At 38.9% G+C, this 21705-nt stretch overlaps 1 protein-coding gene across 5 annotated transcripts in view; it reads left to right on the top strand.

Annotated features, from left to right (window-relative positions):
• Positions 1-21705, top strand: part of LYST (lysosomal trafficking regulator) — a 172927-nt gene that overhangs the window by 39091 nt on the left and 112131 nt on the right. For all 5 annotated transcript variants that reach the window (XM_019746974.3, XM_074316725.2, XM_019746975.3 and 2 more), the window contains exons 4-8: positions 11127-11217; positions 12962-15038; positions 16468-17497; positions 19173-19334; positions 20865-21021. In XM_019746974.3, the coding sequence (XP_019602533.3) occupies positions 11127-11217; positions 12962-15038; positions 16468-17497; positions 19173-19334; positions 20865-21021 (3517 nt within the window). The remainder of the gene's footprint in view (positions 1-11126; positions 11218-12961; positions 15039-16467; positions 17498-19172; positions 19335-20864; positions 21022-21705) is intronic.

The raw sequence follows: 21705 nt of genomic DNA, 5'->3' as shown, positions 1-21705 counted from the left end.
CTTATTATAGAATTAATAGAATTTTAAAGCAAGTTGGGACTATAGAAATGTTTTCATCCAACACCCTTTTGTAGATGAAAACCTGAGATGCAAAAACATTAAGTAACTCAGACAAGGTTAACCTGAAACCCAAATGTAATTTATACCTTTATTTCATTTTAGTGGAACACAAATATTTATTTTATGAAAGAAAAACTTCACCATCTGCTTTCAGGGGGCTAATCAACGTGGTTAGATAATATTTCAGTTAACTTGAATTGAAAGATAATAAGGTCGCTCTAGCACCAATGTGACACCCATATTTAAACATTCTAAATGTTACTGGCTTTACATGGACACTTAACCATTGTTATATTTCTCTACTATGAAAGCATGTTTCTAATAAACACATATGTTGGGTAAATACAGAGACTAAAATATTAAACTGTTTTTAGTGTAAGCTGAGGAACCTAACAAATATAAGGAAGCATTTATTCACTGTGGTGTCCACCTGTCATGGACTATTTCAGAATACTTGCAGGTTTATGTATCTTTACTCTTTTTCATGGATATGCCCTATTAAATGTGTGACTAAATGTAATTTAAGTTTGATATATGTGTATGTCTTTTCTATAAATAAATGAAAAATCAGAAAAATTTATTTGTTAGACTATGTGTAGTGATTTTTCTTTTGAAATTGTGATGATTTAATATGCATATCATGCTCTGTTCATCTTTTTACCCCACCTTAGAACAACTCAGTGTTTTCTCTCTTTTAAAGATACTATATAAACAGCATCGGAAATATCAAATACCCAGGAATAAATCTAGTAAAATATGTACAGAAACATGTATAGAATTCTATAAAACATTATTGAGAGTAACTAAAGAAGACCCAAATAAATGCAGAACTACATAATTTTCATGTATTGGAAAAATCACTATTGTAAAGATATTTGTTTTCTCCAAATTGATCTGTAGTTTCCAAAGTAATCCCAATCAAAATCTCAGTGACTTTTTCTTAGTGATAGCTTTACTGAGATATAATTCACATATAGAGTTCACCCATTTCATGTACAATTCAGTGGTTTTTGGTGTAGTCACAGATATGTGCAACCATCACCACAGTCAATTTTAGAATATTTTCATCACCTCAAATAGAACCGTTATGCTTTATACCTGTCATGCCCCTATTTCTCCCATCCCCCCTCAGCCCTGAGCAAACACGAATCTACTTTTTGTCTCCGTAGAGTCTATGCTTTCTCTTTTAAGTCATGAAACATCTTTTAATATATTATTAAATGATGGAAATCGTTCAAGTCATAATTGAATAATATGTCTTCCTATGGTAATATTTTTTAATCCCCTGTCTTCCCCTAGTCACTTACTGTTTCGGGATATCTATAACAATGATAGTAGTAACTGTAGAAGTAGAGGAGAGTGAAATTAATAGCCTTTTTAAAAATAGCACTTATCAATATTTAACTGTTTAAACCAGGGAATGGAGATTGATCATTTGGATCTTAAAGGGGGAATTTAATTGCACAAAATTTAATTATTTAAGGCGGAATCAAAACACTAGATTCAGAGCCTACATTTCAAGAGGAACTTTAGCTCTTGTATCTGTGCTTCTCATGAGGAGGAGCGTTTGTTGGGCACTCTGGGAAAGAAGCAGTTGAAGCCCTCGCCCTTCTTCTGTAGTCCATTGGTTTAGTAATCAATATTTAATATAAGGAATTAAACAGGCTTTATTGACATCTCATTTACATGTGGTAAGTGCACAGATGATAAGTGTCTATTTGGATGAGTTTTAACAAATATATAGAGGGTGCCAAAAACTGTATATACATTTTAAGAAAGGAAAAAACTGCATTAAAATTTAACGAAAGATGAATATAAGTCACGTGTATACATTTTTTGGCACCCCCAATATACACCTATGCAGCCCCCACCCACATCACTGTCTAGGACGTTTCTACCCCCTAGGAAGTCTGTCATGCCTCTTTTCAGTCAGCCCCTCCTGGGGCTCCCTACAAGATAACCACTGTTCTGGTTTCTACCTTCCGAGTGGAGTTCTGCTTGTGCTAGAACTTCACATAAACGGAATCATTCATATGTGCTTTTGTGCCTCAGAGTCACCCATGTGGCATGAATCGGCAGCTCACTGCTTTTTGTTCTGATTGGCATTTTGTTGTGTGAATACACCACATTTTGTTACATCCACCTGCTGTTTGGGTTGTTTCCATTCGGCTAGGACGAACAAAACTGCTGTGAACATTCTTATAAAAGTCTTTGTGTAAATGTATTTTCACGTCTCCTGGGTAAATAACTAGGCATGCAATTGCTGCGTCAAAGGGTAGGTGTTTATGAGAAACTGCCCAACTGTTTCAAAACGGTTGTACCACTTCATTCTCACCAGCACTGTGTGGGAGTCCCGTGCGCTCTGATAGCCTGTCGACATCCTCTTTAATATTGGAGCCTCGCTAATCCTCTAATCGTGACATCCTCTCTAACATTTGGTATTGCCAGGCTTTCCAGTACTAGCCATACGAAGTGAATATGAAGTACTAGCCATGCTAAGTGAATATGAAGTACTAGCCATGCTAAGTGAATATGAAGTACTAGCCATACTAAGTGAATATGAAGTACTAGCCATGCTAAGTGAATATGAAGTACTAGCCATACTAAGTGAATATGAAGTACTAGCCATGCTAAGTGAATATGAAGTACTAGCCATACTAAGTGAATATGAAGTACTAGCCGTACTAAGTGAATATGAAGTACTAGCCATGCTAAGTGAATATGAAGTACTAGCCATACTAAGTGAATATGAAGTACTAGCCGTACTAAGTGAATATGAAGTACTAGCCATGCTAAGTGAATATGAAGTACTAGCCATACTAAGTGAATATGAAGTACTAGCCGTACTAAGTGAATATGAAGTACTAGCCGTACTAAGTGAATATGAAGTACTAGCCATGCTAAGTGAATATGAAGTACTAGCCGTACTAAGTGAATATGAGTACTAGCCATGCTAAGTGAATATGAAGTACTAGCCACTAGCCGTACTAAGTGAATATGAAGTACTAGCCATGCTAAGTGAATATGAAGTACTAGCCACTAGCCGTACTAAGCGAATATGAAATACTAGCCATGCTAAGTGAATATGAAGTACTAGCCACTAGCCGTACTAAGTGAATATGAAGTACTAGCCATGCTAAGTGAATATGAAGTACTAGCCACTAGCCGTACTAAGCGAATATGAAATACTAGCCATGCTAAGTGAATATGAAGTACTAGCCACTAGCCGTACTAAGTGAATATGAAATACTAGCCATGCTAAGTGAATATGAAGTACTAGCCACTAGCCGTACTAAGTGAATATGAAGTACTAGCCATGCTAAGTGAATATGAAGTACTAGCCACTAGCCGTACTAAGCGAATATGAAATACTAGCCATGCTAAGTGAATATGAAATACTAGCCATGCTAAGTGAATATGAAGTACTAGCCGTACTAAGTGAATATGAAGTACTAGCCATGCTAAGTGAATATGAAGTACTAGCCACTAGCCGTACTAAGCGAATATGAAATACTAGCCATGCTAAGTGAATATGAAATACTAGCCATGCTAAGTGAATATGAAGTACTAGCCGTACTAAGTGAATATGAAGTACTAGCCATGCTAAGTGAATATGAAGTACTAGCCACTAGCCGTACTAAGCGAATATGAAATACTAGCCATGCTAAGTGAATATGAAATACTAGCCATGCTAAGTGAATATGAAGTACTAGCCGTACTAAGTGAATATGAAGTACTAGCCATGCTAAGTGAATATGAAGTACTAGCCACTAGCCGTACTAAGCGAATATGAAGTACTAGCCATACTAAGTGAGTAGGAAGTACTAGCCATACTAAGTGAGTAGGAAGTACTAGCCATACTAAGTGAATAGGAAGTATTAGCCGTACTAAGTGATAGGAAGTACTAGCCATACTAAGTGAATAGGAAGTACTAGCCGTACTAAGTGAATATGAAGCATCTCTCGGTGGTCCTCGTTCTCTGACAACTGATGATGTTTTCATGTGCTTCTGGTCATTTGCATCTTTTTTTGTAAATGTCTGTTCAAGTTTTGTGCCCATATTTAAAATCAGGTTGTTTGTTTATTATCCATTTGTGGTAGTTCTTTATACATTCTGGATAAAAGTCTTTGTTGGATTGTGAATATGTTCTTTATGGCTTGCTTTTTCATTTCTTAACAATGTCTTTAGAATAGCAGATTTTTTCTTTGGGGAATAGTGCTTTTTGTATCCTAAGAAATCTTTGTCTTACAACCCCAAAGTTGCAAAGATATTCTCCTATTTTTTCTTAGGAGCTTTTTAGTTACTGTTGTTGCTTTTAGGTCTCTGATGCATTTAGGATGAATATTTGTGTGTGATGTGAAGTAGGAGTTCATGGTTCCTGTCTGTCCTTTCTTCCTGTACAGTTTACCTGGTTGTTTCAACTTTTCTCCTTAAAAGTCTGCTCTTTGCCCCACCGAAGAACCTTGGCACCTTTGTTGAAAATCATTGGCTGTATATTTAGGGTTTATTTCTAGACTCCATTCTGCTCCACTTATCTGTCATGTGTTCTTTGGCTAATCCCACACTGTCTTGATTGCTGTGGCTTTTATAGTAAGTCTAGCAATTAGGTGGCCTAAGTTCTTCCACTTGTTCTTCATTTTCAGGAATGTTTGACTATTCTGGGTCCTCTGCATTTCCATGTAAATTTTAGAGTGGACATCAGCCTGTGTCTGTCTTCAGGGGGAAAGCATTCAATATTTCACCATTAAATGTGATGTCAGCCCTAGGTTTTCCTTGGATGCCTCTTATCAGAATGAGGAAGTTCTCTTCTATTCCCAGTTTATTGAGAGCATTTATTCTGCATGAATGTTGGATTTTGTCAAATGCCTTTTGTGCATCTATTGAGACTTTCATATTATTTTTCATTTTTATTCTGATAATATGGGTGAATTACGTTGACTTTCTAAATTTTGAACCAACTTTGCATTTCTATGATAAACCTCATTTGGTCATGATTTATTACACACAGACATGTTAATCTAGTCTCAGGAAAAAATACTCTGCTTAAATTGCAAAAAAAACACATTCTTCTTAATGGTTAAAGATGGCAGAGTTGAAGTTTATTCTCAGACCTTTACAAGTTTTTTGAAAGACACTTTGCCCAGCCTAAAAGGTAATAATTATCTTCAGTTTTAATCTTAGCACCGGAATCAACTAGGTGGATGACTTTAGTCAATGACTTAATTGGTCCAGATCTCAGTAGCCTCATCAGTAATAGAAGTACATCTAGTTGGATGACTTAAAAGCTTTCTTGCAACGTGAAAATTATTTGTTACCATGTAATATTTGATTATGTTGATTTCTGATTTCTTCTGTACCCTGATTATGAATATACATAGCCTAATTCTGATATCATGAGTAGAAAATTGCAATGATTTATTACTAACAGAATATACCAAAATTGCACTAATGTACACACCATGTATTATAAATACTACTTTAAAAAATTTCAGTGTATGTAATTGCCATATGTGTTCACACTCTGTGAATGCTCCATAAAGTTGTTACTTATTTTGCTGAATAAATGTGAAGTTTTATTGAAGGAGGGTTCAACAAGGAGACACATAGCAGTCGCTGAGCCACTGACATCCCAGCAGCCACGTGTTGTTACACCGTCTGTGCTGAGGGTGGAGACTGTTTTCTTCTGTGACAGTAGTTCCCTCATCCACGGTTCTCCAGGACTCTTGGCTCCACTCTCTGAACTGTCTTTTCTTTTCCGTGATAGCCCATAATGCGCAGCTCTGCTCCCCGCCTGTAGAAAAGTGGGGGACCCAGAGGTATCTTTTCATTTTGAACTGTGTCTGTCCCTTTTAGTCCGAGCTGTTCGTATTTTTTAATAATACAACTTTCTTTAAAAATGTTACGGGTTTCCTTTAATCTTAATGGAGTTCACTCCATGCCCCAAACCACACTGATAATCGTTTTTGAGACTTTGGGAACGTAAGGCTTGTGTGGCACGGTGCCCTCGGGATTCTCCGCAGTCCTTTTGTCTAGCTGACAGGGCCTACTAGGTACTTCCTAAGTCTTTATGGAGTCTTCATAAAGAGTCTTAAGGCCAGTTAATAACCGTTTGTTGTTGTTGGGAGGGGAGGAGGCAAACTATGGCCTGCAGGCTAACTCCTGCTGCCAGTGCTCTGGGTTTGGACAGCCCACAAGCTAAGAACAGTTTTTGTATTTTTAAAGGGTTGATACAAGACACAGAAGAATATGGGACAGAGAACATATGACTCACAAAACCTAAAGTGTTTACTATTTGGCCCTTTACAATAAAAGTTTGCAACCTGTCGTCTAATACAAGAAAAACTATTAGCGTAATGTTCGACATCCTTGGGAAAACCAGAACATATAACTATCCTGAGACCTCAGAAGCATTTGACAAAATTCATCTATTCCTCACGAAAACTCTAAAGATAAATTAAGAATAGAGGGTTTCATATACAAAGAGTACAAAAAACAATACTATTTCTAATAAGAACCTCTACGATAGAACCAATATAAGAATAACTATTACTATTTTTGTTTGATATCATGTTTTAAAAACATGCAGTAATAAAGTGGAATATGAATAGTGACAGCTAAATGTGAGAATGGTGGAGAACTAAAAATACCGTTTTTAAAGTGATGAGTACAGGAAAGCCCAGAAAACTCTTCAGCAAAGTTATAGAACATAAGACAAGCTTATACTGTTTCTTTTAGCTATTACTAGATAGCTAGAAAATAAAAGAAAAAAAGGTTCTATTTACAATACTAATGAAGAAAAGTTCATGTGTGTGTAAACGCATATATTAGAAATAATTACAAAATTCTGATAAAAATAAAGGACTTAACGCATACACATATATTTCTGCTTATATCTGGAACATTACATTTAATTAGCATGTCAAAATGCTGATTTAAAGTAATACTATTAATACCAACTAAAATAACTTCAGCAGTCTTTCATCACATTCTAGATACAGCCCAAGTTTCTTAGCATGTCATCCTGAGGTTCCGGAGCCCCACTGCTCGGGTACCCACCTGCCTTTGCAGCTGTAGATCTCAGTCTGGTCTGGGGTCTCAGCCTTCCCCCTGCCCGACTCACTTGCCCCTTCTCTCACGTCTGGATGGCTAACAGGCAATTCATATAAAATCCAGCCCGCACAATAGACTTGTGAAGGGACAGTGCCTAGCGCCTGGTCGGTATGTAAAATATGTTTCTTGAATTGAACTGAAAATAACCAGCTGCACGAGACTGGTCATGAGACTGCTTTTACTCTTCATTATTGCTGTCGCAAATTAAAAAGTGTATGACGGTCATTTTCCCTGCAGAAGGGGAGACACGAAATGTAAGTATTAAATCAGGAGTAATGTGCTTTCTATAGATTGGACAGTTTAGGAATAGGGAATGCATCTGTTGATGGCATCTATTGCCTAAAATTGCATGTTGAGAACTTTCCACCTGGATGGCATAAGGTAACACCCATTCCTCGTTTGCCAGGGTGCCCACGAATAAGAGGGGGGAAAAATTATGCCTTGCAAAGGATGCAATTACGTATGTGGTGTTTTTAGGACTGGAAAGGATAAATAAATTTGGGAATGTACAATAGCTTAAAAAGTAATAGTTTCGGAGGATTAGAGAGAGAGCTGCCCCCATTGATGAATCGTGTTAGAAATTATTGTGATTGGCTGTGATGTAAGAATTGTACCCCACTGTTGTATCGGGCAGCAAGGAGGTGAGGGGTGTCCTTCTCAGCATGGCAGTTCCAGCAGAGGTGGGAAAAAACAAAAACCTGCACTTGCTTCAGTGTCATTCTGTGGAAAGGCCCATGGTTTCCAGGAGCTAGTCCACTTGGTGAAAGGGAGGCAGCAGGCACGAAGTCCTGAGCAGTAAAGAGTCCGCCTGGGCTGCTGCGGGAAGAAAAGCTTCCCAGAGCAGGAGTAGCTGGGGCTCGGCCTGAAGGCAACGAGCGAGGCCTTGGCTAAGTGGGAAGGAGCAAGGGAAGTCCAGACCACGTGTCACGCAGCGGCCAGGAGGCAGGCGTGCCTTTGCACGTAGAAGGGATGACTTGCCAGTGTACTGTTGGGGACCAAGGGCTGAAGTCCCAGGACAGACTGTCTGGAGTGCTCTTCACATGCCCTTGAGGTTTCTGCCAGCTCCATGAGAATGTTTGCTAGGAGTTCATCTGCTCCAGATGAAGACTCATTACGAGGACTCTCCAGGACGGGCGTGCCCATAATTGGTTTACATTTTGTTTTTAAAGACCATCTGCATTTTGCTGGCATCTTAAAAAAAGTAGAGGTACATGCGAGCCTGAGCTCTGCATGGAAACGTCATCCGGACATCTTCAGTCTTGCTGATTTTGAAGTAAAGCACATAGAAACGGGGCCCTCTGATATAATCTTTACTTTGCATCCAGAATTTAAAGTCATTCATGCAGATAACGTTGATTAACATCCAGCTAGGTACGAGGCATTGGGTGGCAGAGAGGGGTGATGGCTAAGGACCAGGGACTGCACTCTGGAGTTCACGTCCTGAGGGAGGACGAGGAAGTGTTTTGAAAAGTTTCCCATCATATTTGGAGGCCAAGCTGCGCCCTCCAGCCTCATCTGCCAGCTCTCCCCTTGCGGGGTTCCAGCCACACTGAAAAAGCCAGCCCCATTCCCAGCTCTTTCTACACTCCCTAGGAGCCCCTTTCCTCCACATAAATATGGATTCCTTCTTCTCATCAATTGAGTATCTGCTCTACTGGCCCATTCTGAATGGTTTGTCTACATGTTCCCCTCTTTGTCACTCTGTCATCCATCCCATCTTTAATTTTCTTCATAGCACAGCATTCTATCTGAAATTTCTAACTTGTACCCATTATTTTCTGTCTCCCCTGCTAGAGTGTCAGCTTTGTGAGGATGTGAATATTGTTTTCCTTGTTCACCTTGTTCATCCAAAGTGTCTGGCACATAATAGGGGCTCAATAAATATGTGTTGAAAGAATAAAAGAGGGAGATTGGCACTGGAACATCAATAGTTCAGCAAGTCGGTTGCTGTGCTGGAAGTATATCAGGAACGTGGAACCAAACTTGCCCGAGGTTGGGTTAGAAGGAACTGAGACCGAGGAATGAGTTTGTGTTTGGCAGATGGGAGGGTGGTGATGGGAGAATGGCAAGAGCAGCGTGCGTGAGGAAGACGTCGTGGGGAGCAGAGGCACGTGGTGTTCAGAAGATGCTGAACAGCTGGACATGTCAGAGGGGGGAAGCTGAGACTGGACGGGTCAATAGGAATCATTTCTCGAGGGGTCTTTGCAGCCTGAACAGCAGTGTAGATGTTACGTTTAAAGAAAGTTGTGCCTTTTCCTAACCAGGACACTAGAAGGAAGAGTCTGAGTACTATGCCTCTCTGCTTTCTCATTCCCTTTGGTGCTTCAGCCAATTGTAACCGGACTTGTACTCAGTTATACGCCATCAAACCTGTGCTTGTGAAGGTCACCAGTGGCCTCTGTTGTTAAAGGCTTTCTCCATCATCTTGCACAGCTAAAGAACAACAGCCCTTGACCTGGTGGACGCTTTTCTTTCCTGAATTGCTCTCTCCCTTGATTTCTCTGTTCCACTTCCCAGCCGCCTTTGCAGGTTTCTCTTCAGCACTGGCACCTGTAACTCCCTAATGTCGTTCTCCAGAGCTCCATTCTCGTCACTCTTCTCTCGTCATTCTGTGTCCTCTCCTGGAAAGTCTCACATATGTCCTTGACTTCTGCCCCAGTGACTCCCAACTCTTTCTATTTACGTTGTGTCTTTTTCTTAAGCTCCAGATCTGTACATCCAACTGTTTATTAAAAAGCTCTCTCCATTTGGATCCTACAGACATCTCAAACTCAATATGTCTAAAGAGTGAATCCATCACTTTCCCCCAACCTAATACAACTCCTAAATTTCCTGTCTTGGTGAGTACACTTTCAGTCACTTAGTGGCCTAAATCAGAAACCCTTGAGTTCTTTTAGATTTTTTTCCTCTCTTGTAGATAATCAACTGCAAGTCATTTCATTTCTCCCTTATAGTTTCTCAAATACGTTTCCTCCTTTTCAATTTTACTGTCAGAGTACTTCAGATCCTCATCTCTCATCTGCATTATTGTTTACTTGCCTCAAACACTGATCACCAGTCTCCCTACCCCATTCTGTCATCTGTATAGTGGCGAGAGTGGTCTTCTAACGAGCAGATCTGATTGTATCACCCTAACCCCCTCCCCACTGATTGATATGGGAAATTTAAACTTGACTTGCCTTTAATTTTCTGACTACCCATGTCCCAAGTGTCCCAACTCCAGCTCTCTAGCTCCATTCCCACTTCCGCACTTCTAACTGGTATGATTGCTCCTTTCTGTGCATTCCTAAGCAGAGCACCTGTGCCACACTTGGGTACCTACTCATACTGCATACCTTCTGTTCTTTAACTGTCTGTGTGTGTGTATCTTATGGGCCAAATCAGGGGACTTTCTCCAGGGCTTGGACCATCTCCTCCAGGAAGGGTAAGACAAGTGCTGTGGACATCGTGTGCTGTCAGTGAATATTGGATTACCTTCACTAATAAGTCTTTCTCTCTTTCTATATATTATGTATTAATAATGTCAATTTCTTTTTTTAAAATCGTGTTCTCTGCGTTTTACATTTAACTGCATGAAGACTTCATCTTTTTCTAGTAACTTTATGTTATTGGTTTGCTAACTAATAGGGCTTAACTTTTCACTTTCACCCAGCAAATTTGTCTTTTCATTGGTGAGGAATTCTTGCAATGTGCATGGTGGTGTAACAGCTATCTTTGGAAAAATCAGCAAGAATGTGCTAAATTCTGTCAGATAGTCTCACATTCTTCTGTCATTGGAAGGGTTTATAAATCGGAAAGCATCACAGCTTTAGATTTAAGATAGGTTCTTTGATCCTTAGCTTCTCAAATGCAACCTTTCAAGAAAAATGATATTTTGGGTTAAATTTAAGACACGGTGTTAGGAATTACTGTCTCATGACTTCAGAACATGAAGGATTCTTTTATTTCTCATACAGGCATTGACATGTAGAGAAGAACTCCTTACTCTTCTTCTGTCACTCCTGCCACTGGTATGGAGGATACCTGTTCAAGAAGAAAGGGCAACAGGTATGTTTCTTTTCTTTATCATATCCCTTGTGTCATCTAAATGCCCCTGGGGAACAATGTTCTATTGAAAAGTTACTTCTGCCTTGTTGGTTGATAACGGTTCAAATTCAGAACAGTATATATTAGTATGATACTCAATATGAAAAATTCTTTAGGCAAAACACATTTGTATTTCTTCTAATAATACAAAACCATGGTGCTTCCTACGGGATTATGCGAATGTAATGATAATTAGAAAGTAGACAAAGAAGCAGAACACTTAGCAAAAGGAGTACATGTAGGCACGCAACATAGCATCTGAGAAATGGATAGTGAAAAAATAAGAAAGACATTAAAGTTCCTTTGCTATTTTAAAGACTGCTTTCTATAATATTACCATACTCTATCGATGACTTTTGCACTTTAGTTTTTCTAATGTTGCTTTCAAAGGATAAATTGGAATATTGTGTTTTAAGGCTGGGTAGAATTACTCCACGCAAGGTTAATACATATTTTTAATCTACGATTTTGAAAAAGCTTATCTATAAATCATATATACACATATATATGTATGTATATAAATCACATTAAGTATGTGAAATTTAACTTAAATGTTTCAGTGGAAGGATTGAGAGTTTTCCCCCTTGACCATTTCTGAGATGTGTGGATTGTGAGATATCTAAGGATCTCTCAGGTTAAAAAAAAAAATCCTTCTGCACTGTATTTTAATGCCATATGTGCGTTTTTAATACGTTTCTGATCTGGAGCTCTCTTGTTAGGGAGTTGTCTAATGCCTTGTAATGTTGTTATCCTGCTTATTAGTTGATTCATTAGCTCTCTGCCCTTATTTTCTTCTGAATTTGTAGAATTCACAAGTTGTTAACCACTTCAGACATCCAATTATTGTTCTTTGGGGGATGTTGTCTTCTTTGCCTGCATCTTTTGCAAAGGTGCAGTTTGTCAGCCCCTTTTAACTTCCCCCTCCCTCTCTTCATTAAGGCACCGATCTTTTATTTACAGATTTGTATTCATTCTAAATTGCAATTGTATTTTCATGTAGATTTGATCACCAATTTTTGCAAAGCGAAAGACCAATTTCATTATCTCCTTTAGTAAGGCATCTCCCCCAGAAATCGTGTAAGAATCATGCATCTCCCCCAGAAATCGGTATTGAGTACTGACCTCGTGCCACACCTCGGTTCTAGGCCGTGAGGATGAAACAGCGGTGCCTGTAATTGTGCCTCGTTCAGTGCATGGCAGACTCAGTAAATATTTTGAGGGAAGATCTTTTAACTTCAGTGTTAGAGATATTTGGTATCTATTGTATGATTTTGAAATAACTGGAAAATCTTAAAGTTCTTAAGTTATATCAGGGCTATCACCTAAACACTATTTTTGAGAATATAATATACCCCATATCTTATTGATGGCACTATTGGAGGAGATTTGTATAGTGGCATGAACAGTAGTGCTGAACACCAGATAGTCTAAAGAGTCTTTTATGTTGACGATAGAATGCAATGTATGGTTTTAAATTGGGTTTATTTTCCTAATTCTGTTCTCTTTTGTTTTTTCCAAATCAATTTGTATCCTTTGAACTAATACCATCTGGTTAAGTGTGGGGGTAAGTGACCTGGAGACACAACATAGTTAAAGAAAATCAGCCCCAGTAAAAATAAACTGAGGCTAAACTCCTAAAGTGGATGCTAAATTGAGTTTAAAAACATACTGAGGCGTTCTCAATTTTCCTTTTACATTTCCTTAGATTTTAATCTACCATTCTCAGCTGATATAATCCTGACCAAAGAAAAGAACTCAAGTTCACAAAGATCTACTCAGGAAAAATTGTATTTAGAAGGAAGTGCCCCATCTGGTCAGGTTTCTGCAAAAGTAAACGTTTTTCGAAAAAGCAGACGACAACGTAAAAGCACCCATCGCTATTCCATAAGAGATGCAAGAAAGACGCAGCTCTCCACCTCAGATTCAGAAGCCAATTCAGATGACAAAAGTATAGCAGTGAGTAAGCATAGGCGGCCCCATCAGCTGCAGCATTTGGTGACACAGTCTCCTAAAGAAGACCTCACACTTAAACCTGACCACTTGTCAACCAAAGAACAGACTCCTCCTGACACCATGGCTTTGGAAACTTTCCAAGAGATTATGCCAAGACAGGAGGCAAACACCGACATTTTAAGTGAGCCTGCCGCCTTGTCTGTTATCAGTCACATGCACAATTCTCCATTTGACTTGTGTCATGTTTTGTTATCTTTATTAGAGAAAGTTTGTAAGTTCGACATTACCTTGAATCATAGTTCTGCTCTAGCCGCCAGTGTAGTGCCCACACTGACTGAGTTCCTCGCAGGCTTTGGGGACTGCTCTCACCTCAGCGACGGTTTGGAGAGTCCACTAGTTTCTGCAGGTTGGACTGAAGAACCGGTGGCCTTGATTCAGCGAATGCTTTTTCGAACAGTGTTGCATCTTATGTCAGTAGATATTAGTACTGCAGAGATGATACCAGAAAGTCTTAGAAAAAATTTAACTGAATTGCTTAGAGCAGCTTTAAAAATTAGAACTTGCCTAGAAAAGCAGCCTGACCCTTTTGCACCAAGACAAAAGAAAACACTACAGGAGGTTCAGGAAGGTTTTGTGTTTTCAAAGTATCGTCATAGAGCCCTTCTTTTACCCGAGCTTCTGGAAGGGGTGCTACAGATCCTCATCTGTTGTCTTCAGAGTGCAGCTTCAAATCCCTTCTTCTTCAGTCAAGCCATGGATTTGGTTCAAGAATTCATTCAGCATAATGGATTTAATTTATTTGAAACGGCAGTTCTCCAAATGGAATGGCTGATTGTAAGAGATGGCGTTCCTGCCGAGGCCTCAGAACATTTGAAAGCCCTAATAAATAGTGTGATGAAAATAATGAGCGCTGTCAAAAAAGTGAAATCAGAGCAACTTCATTATTCAATGTGTACAAGAAAGAGGCACCGACGGTGTGAATACTCCCACTTTATGCATCACCACAGAGATCTCTCAGGTCTCCTGGTTTCGGCTTTTAAAAACCAGGTTTCTAAAAACCCCTTCGAAGAGACTGCGGATGGCGAGGTTTACTACCCTGAGCGGTGCTGTTGTCTTGCCGTTTGTGCTCACCAGTGCCTGCGCCTCCTGCAGCAGGCCTCCCTGAGCAGCACGTGTGTGCAGATTCTGTCAGGAGTCCATAACGTCGGAATATGCTGTTGTATGGACCCCAAATCCGTCATCATCCCTTTGCTCCATGCTTTTCAGTTGCCAGCGCTGAAAAATTTTCAGCAGCATATATTGAATATCCTTAACAAACTTATTTTGGATCAGTTAGGAGGAGCCGAGATATCACACAAAATTAAAAAGGCAGCTTGCAATATTTGTACTGTTGACTCTGATCAGCTAGCCAAATTAGAAGAAACACTGCAGGGGGCTTCATGCGAGGCGGAGCCTTCCTCAGGGTCACCCAGTCCTTCCTGCAGATTTCAAGGGATCCTGCCCAGCAGCGGGTCTGAAGACTTGCTGTGGAGATGGGATGCCTTACAGGCTTATCAGAATTTTGTTTTTGAAGGAGACAGATTACATAGTGTACAGATTGCAAATCACATCTGTAGTTTAATCCAGAAAGGCAACGTAGTTGTTCAGTGGAAATTGTACAATTACATATTTAACCCTGTGCTCCAAAGAGGAGTTGAGCTGGCCCACCACTGTCAGCACCTCAGCGTTACAACGGCTCAGAGTCACATGTGTGGCCATCACAGCCAGTGTCTGCCTCAGGAAGTGCTTCAGATTTATTTAAAAATGCTGTCTACCCTCCTTAAATCAAGGTCTGTATGTGTACACGTGTGTGGATATATATTTTTTAATGTAGGCTTTTGAATATCTTTATCCTTTATTCTTTTGTAGGATTTAATTTTAGTTTAACAACAACAAAAAGTTCCCATCCCATGTCAGATATTTTTTTTACATTTGTTTATTTATCTATTATTTATTTATTTATTCTTCCTGGGGGTTATAGAGGAAAGAATAGAGCCATTGATTTTCATTTTTCAGTGGAAAAAAAGTAAAGTTTTAAAAATATATTTCTGAGAGAAAGTGGACACAACACATATCCAATGGCAGGGGCAAGGTTAAATTAATTATTTTATATTTACCGGATGGGATATTATTAGCCATTAAAAATAATGGTTACAAAGATCCTGTTGGAACATGAGAAAATACTTAAAATATTTTATCAATAAGATACATAAAAATAGAAATATTAGCCACTTATTTACCGCTATGCAAAATATGTACATACATGAAATGATAATGATCTGGAATTAAGGGAATTATTATTTTTTCAATACCATATTTTCATTTATTACCTAAGCAATATAGGTAGGAAAGTTAGAAAACACAGAAAATCAAAAAGAAGAAAATTTAAGTTACTTAGAATTCCATCAATGAGGTTTCCAGAATTTGTGATTGTCAAGTCTGGTACTTGAAAAATAAGTTTGTAAATAAAGCTTGCTTCTGACAGGCAGCCTGGCCTTTCAAATTCATGCACACACCATCTTAAAAACTGAGGATACAATATAACCTATGTAGCATCATTAGCTCTACAATCATTTTTACAAATTCCTGACGTTCTGACATTGTTTTACTAGAACTGACTTTGATTTGAAAGTTTGTGAGTCATTGGCAAGTTTGAGGACAACCTGAGTCTTTGCTGAGTTGGTTTATATTGAAGTTATTGCCAGGATTCCAGTGATCCAGATCCCTGCGTCTCTCACCTCAGGCAGAACTGAACACCTTCAGATCTGTAGTTGGGCTCTTCCCCTGTCTGAGGTGCAGATGCAAAACGAACCAGAAGTCCTGAGTGAACCGCAGGCAGACAAAGGAAAAGACGCACAAATGCCTGCCTGCTTTCAGAGTGTCCGTCTTAAGTGTGGTGGGTGTGGGATTTAGAATTTATATACAGTTTGCTATTTGGAGAAAAATATCCTTTCCTGAATTGCTTGGGACGCATGTAATTCCTTCTTTTTAAATGCTGGAGTCGTATGTGCAGTGTTTGAAGAAGCGCATGAAAGTAATTAGAAAGTAACTTGAGATCCTGGTCACAATCTAAGAACTTCAGCCAAATAACTGATAAAGTAGGCAGTGTTTGGTATATACCACATGTAGCAGTGACATATTTAAATAGTATACATACCTATTTATAAATGATATTTCTATGTGTAAAACCTCTTGTGTGTTTCTTTTTTCCTCTCACAGGATAATAAGAGATTTGTTTTTAAGTTGTAATGGAGTAAGTCAATTAATTGAATTAAATTACTTAGATGGTATTCGGAGTCATTCCCTAAAAGCATTTGAAACTCTGATAATCAGCCTCGGGGAACAACAGAAAGATTCTTCAATTCCAGGTCCTAATGGGCTAGACCTTGACCAGAAGGAGTCGTCACCTTTAAGGGCAGGCACTTCTCTTCATAACCAGCAAGCTTATTCAGATTCTCCTCCGAGTCTTAGCAAATTTTATGCCAGCCTCAAAGAAGCTTATCCGAAGAAACGGAAGCTGGTTGACCAGGATGCTCACATCAACACGATAAACATCTTCCTGTGTGTGGCGTTCTTGTGTGTTAGTAAAGAAGCCGAATCTGATGGAGAGCCCACCAATGATTCAGAAGACACCTCTGGCTACGACAGCACGGCGAGTGAGCCGCTGCACCACGTCCTGCCGTGTCTGTCTCTCGAGAGCCTCGTCTTGCCTTCTCCGGAACAGATGCACCAAGCCGCCGACATTTGGTCCATGTGTCATTGGATCTACATGTTGAGTCCAGTTTTCCAGAAACAGTTTTATAGGCTTGGTGGTTTCCGAGTGTGCTATAAATTAATATTTATGATCATACAGCAATTACTCAGAAGTCATGAACAGGAGCAAGGAAAAAAAGAAGGACATATAAATGTGAGTGAAAGCCAAGATTTAATCAGAACGCCTCAATCTGAGCTCAGTATGAAGGAAGATGTATTATCTTTGACTGTGAAACGTCCCCTCACCCCATCAGACCTGGGTAATCTAAAAGAGAGTGCTGACAGTTTAGGCAAACTGGAGTCACAGCATATTTCTTCCATAAATGTGGAACCCGTTTCAGCCACTGAAGCTGCTCCTGAGGCAGCAAAGGGCCTTCCAAGTCGAGAAAGTGAGACCTCACTTCAGAGCATACGGCTTTTGGAAGCCCTTCTGGCCATTTGTCTGCATGGCAGCAGAGCCAGTCAGCAAAAGATGGAATTAGAGTTACCTGATCAGGTAATAACTTGCCCTTTGTCCAGCTATTGTGTAATATGTGTTTTTAAAAGTTCTAATGTAATACCATTGTCACTTTGTTTTTCCAAAGATTCTAACTTTTGCAAAGCTCCCGTGCGCTTAGTACTGCACTGGGTACCATGGAGGACACAGGGACACATGACCCAGTTCTTGCCTGCAAGAAGCTTTCAGTTTAGTGTGGAATGCAAAATCCACATGTGACAAAGTTACCAGCCCTGACAGGCATTAGATATGCAGTAAATGTCAGCTGAGTAATAATGGACGTTGTGTTTCAGAGTTCAAGCTTTACAAGCTGGGTGTGATGCCTTCGGTGCCCGGCCCAGATCCCCTTTATCGAGCTGATGTAGCCATCTGTCATCGGCTGCTGAGGGCTGACATCTGGACCACCTCCCAAGGATTGCCCTTGGCCAATGGAAGATGCCCCATCTAAGATGCCTGGGAAGGGAGCTCACCAGTGACTGACGTTTATGGCTTTGAGGCGGGGACAATCTCTGGTGCAGTTTAGGCTCTGGAGCTTCCCCTGGCTTTAGGCGGGAGCTGGATATTTTTTCTGAAACTGCATCTTCCCCGACATACTCTGCTTCCCTCACGCCCTTACAAGTTTCTCCTGAGAGAGCATTTCTCAACACAAAAGGAATCCCCAGTTTCAGTCCCCGTTTCTAAGGCACCTTCAAATGTGGCAGATCCCTTCTTTCCTTATTAGCTCCTCCCGTGACTGTTCTGTCAGCCAACAGGCTCTCCTGCTGCCTCCGTGTTGCCTCCTGTCTAAAATATCTTGGTGCTTCCACATTGCTCACAATTAAACTCCACACTCACAAGCATGTACAAGGCCCCTCACAGTCGTGCTTCCACTTCCTTGTTTAGCCTCACTTCCTGCCATCCTTCACCAAGCTGTAACCAGTCACCAGGAGCTGAACGCCCTCAAGACGCCATTCTTTGTCATCGCTTCTGTACTTCTGTACCTTTTCTTCTGCCTGGTGTATCATCTCCCTCAGTTTCTATGCCTGCTGTCTCCTATGTGTTCTCTCTCCATTGTCCGTCTCATACAACCCCTCCTTTGGGACACTTAGGACAGGTCTCAGGCACCACCTCTGTTTCTGTCTCAGAGAACTTTGTTTATAACTCTAGAATGATCATCATCATATCTTGTCTGTACGTATCTGTGTCTCACATGGGACTGAGAGTTCCTTAAGGGAGGCGTCCGCTTCTTATCCCTCTTTATGGTCTCATCACCTAATGCAGGGACGTGGGCAAGCAGCCAAATATCCCTTCTAGGGCAGAAAAGAAGGCGAGAAAGGATTAGAATTGCTTCTTAGGGTCTTAAGGAATTTGCAAAATCTAGAGATGCTTAATCAAAACTCTGAAGTTTCAACTAATCTTTTTTTGCAATACAATCAATTTATGATACATAGAAATTCAAAACCATGGAAGATGAGTACAGCATGTGATAAATAAAAATGTTATTAATTATAACAATAGGATGTTTATGGAAGAACTACATATTTATAGTCATTTTACTTTCATATCACCTGCAAATAAATGGACTAGCTTTCTACTTGTTGAATGTTAATTTATTGTTTATTTTGTCACTTTCATTTTTTTTCCAAAAGGATGTTATTCTTGAGACTAATTCTTCGTCTCTTCTGTTTTACTTTAGAACTTGTCTGTGGAAAATATATTGTTGGAAATGAGGGACCATCTTTCCCAATCAAAGGTGATTGAAACAGAATTGGCAAAGCCTTTGTTTGACTCCCTGCTTCGAGTTGCACTGGGGAACCACTCAGCAGATTTTGAACACGGTGATGCTATGATTGAGAAGGTACGAGTAACATAATAGTTGTCTGGGTATGATCCGCAGAAGCAGAAGAGTGTGAGATGGGACTAGGACATGGATGGATGTGATTAGAACATATGGGCCAGGGTTTGGTGAGTTCCATGGGCCACTTCTCCATCATCTGAGATGGATAGTATTTACTCAGTGCCCTATCTCATAAAAAATAGGAGCGTAAAATGACACACTTTTTTTCATCTAATCTGGAAATTTACTGAGAATTACTTCTGGTAAGACAGAAATGTATTATTTTATTTGATATCTTACATATAACGACGAGTAGTTTATTAAATGATAATTCAGGGATGGTGGGGACTCAGGTATCTTATCTGATCCTATATGGGTGCAGCGGATATTTCCAAACCCCTCACTTTAATTGCAAATCGCTCCACATAAGGTGGCTTGTTAGCTCAGTTGGTTAGAGTGTGGTGCCGATAACACCAGGGTTGCCGGTTCGATTCCCGCATGGGCCACTGTGAACTGCACCCTCCCTAAAAAAAAAAAAAGACTAATACTTGCATAGAAAATAGCAATCATAGATTTTTAGTTGTTAATGTTAACATATTTTTCTAAAAGAACTATCTGAATTTTTTTCCTTGAAACTGTGATGCATTTCCCTCTCCTTTCATGTGTATTTTACCTTAGGTCCTTTAATTCCTTGGTCTAGCCATATATATGACATTTTATAATCTTCTGCCATAATATTTTATGTTACTGTTTGTCATAACTTAAAAGCTTACTGAAATAGCTACTAATGCCTTCATCATATTACTGAATCAATTGGTTAACTGGAAAATGTTAAAATACCTACTTCATTCTACCTTATATTAATATTGTAATGATAAAGAACTCTGAGCTTCTTTAAGTGAAAATGTTTTCAAAGGTGAAGATATTTGTAGACTTTTATAGAAAAGGAAAATTTCATGCTGCAAGGTTTTGCACAGTAGTTAACGCTGGAACTCTTGACTGCTGAGATGGTTGTATATAGACAATTGCATTCTGACATCTTAAAATTAATCCCCTTGAAAAATTTTCATGTCCTCTCTGGTTATCTAATTTACAAAACATTTTATATATAAAAATCCTGTGGAAAAATCTTTTTCCATGAACAAATGTGTAAAAATAATACTATATGTTTACTAGCATTCGATTGTAAGAAGTATAATTCCACTTCATTGTGGGTTTTTAGTCATTTCTTGTTATATGACTAGAATGAAATTTCTTAGACTTATTTTTCAGTAAAACTGAAATAACCTATAGCTTAATCTGTTAGAGACCCCCCCTACACCCATTTTTGAGGTGTTAATCAAGTTATCTGAGAAATTCTGGAAAATTTTGCTACGTGAATTTCATAATTTATATTGATTAATTAATAACAATTCATAAGATTTTTTCTTACAGAAAATACTTAAAATTTCTTACAGAAAGTTCTTAAAATGACGTTTGCACATTATATATATCATTACTAAAAGTGAGCAAATGTCACAACTTTTGCCTTTTATTACACCAATATTACAGAGTCATCAATCTGAAGAAGAATTGTCATCCCAACCTGGAGACTTTTCAGAAGAAGCTGAGGATTCTCAGTGTTGTAGTTTTAAACTTTTGGTTGAAGAAGAAGGTTATGAAGCAGATAGTGAAAGCAATCCTGAGGATAGTGAAACCTGGGATGATGGTAATATATATGTACACATATATGTTCATATAATTTACTTACTTATCATACAAACTCTTTTTTTCCAGTTTTATTGAGAAATAATTGACATACGTCACTGTAAGTTTAAGATATACAGTATGATGGCTTGATTTATGTATATTGTGAAATGATTACCACAGTAGGTTTAGTTGACATCTATCATCTTGTATAGATACAATTAGAAGAGAAAAAATTCTCCTTGTGATGAGAACTCAATATCTACTCTCTTAACAACTTTCCTTTACACTATACAGGAGTGTTAATTTTAGTTATCATGTTGTAAATTACATCCCTATTGTTTGTTTATCTTGTAACTGGAAGTTTGTACCATTTGACTACTTTCCTCCAATTTCCCCCCAACTCCTCAAGCAGGTGCTTTTGAAAAAATATTGGTTTAATGGTGTTAGTTTTATCACAGTACAGACATGATTTTGTAATAACAGTTTTCTTCCTTTTTATAACTTTGATAACTAGATGTTAATTTAAAGAATTCTGGTCTAGATAGAAATGTATAAATTTCTTAACTATATAAACACTTAATAGAACAGCAGCCTCTTTTAAGAGCATATCAGTTAAATTTTCCAAAATGTAATATTCAGTGAGACAGTGTCTATGTGTTTCTCACTTATGAAAAAGACAAGGTTTAGAATTCATCCAACCAAT

The sequence above is a fragment of the Rhinolophus sinicus genome, chromosome 6 (assembly GCF_057876585.1).
Source record: "Rhinolophus sinicus isolate RSI-liver-muscle chromosome 6, RSI-T2T, whole genome shotgun sequence".
Classification (NCBI taxonomy): domain Eukaryota; kingdom Metazoa; phylum Chordata; class Mammalia; order Chiroptera; family Rhinolophidae; genus Rhinolophus; species Rhinolophus sinicus.
Note: the sequence above shows the minus strand (reverse complement) of the source record. Positions and strands in the feature narration are given on the sequence as shown.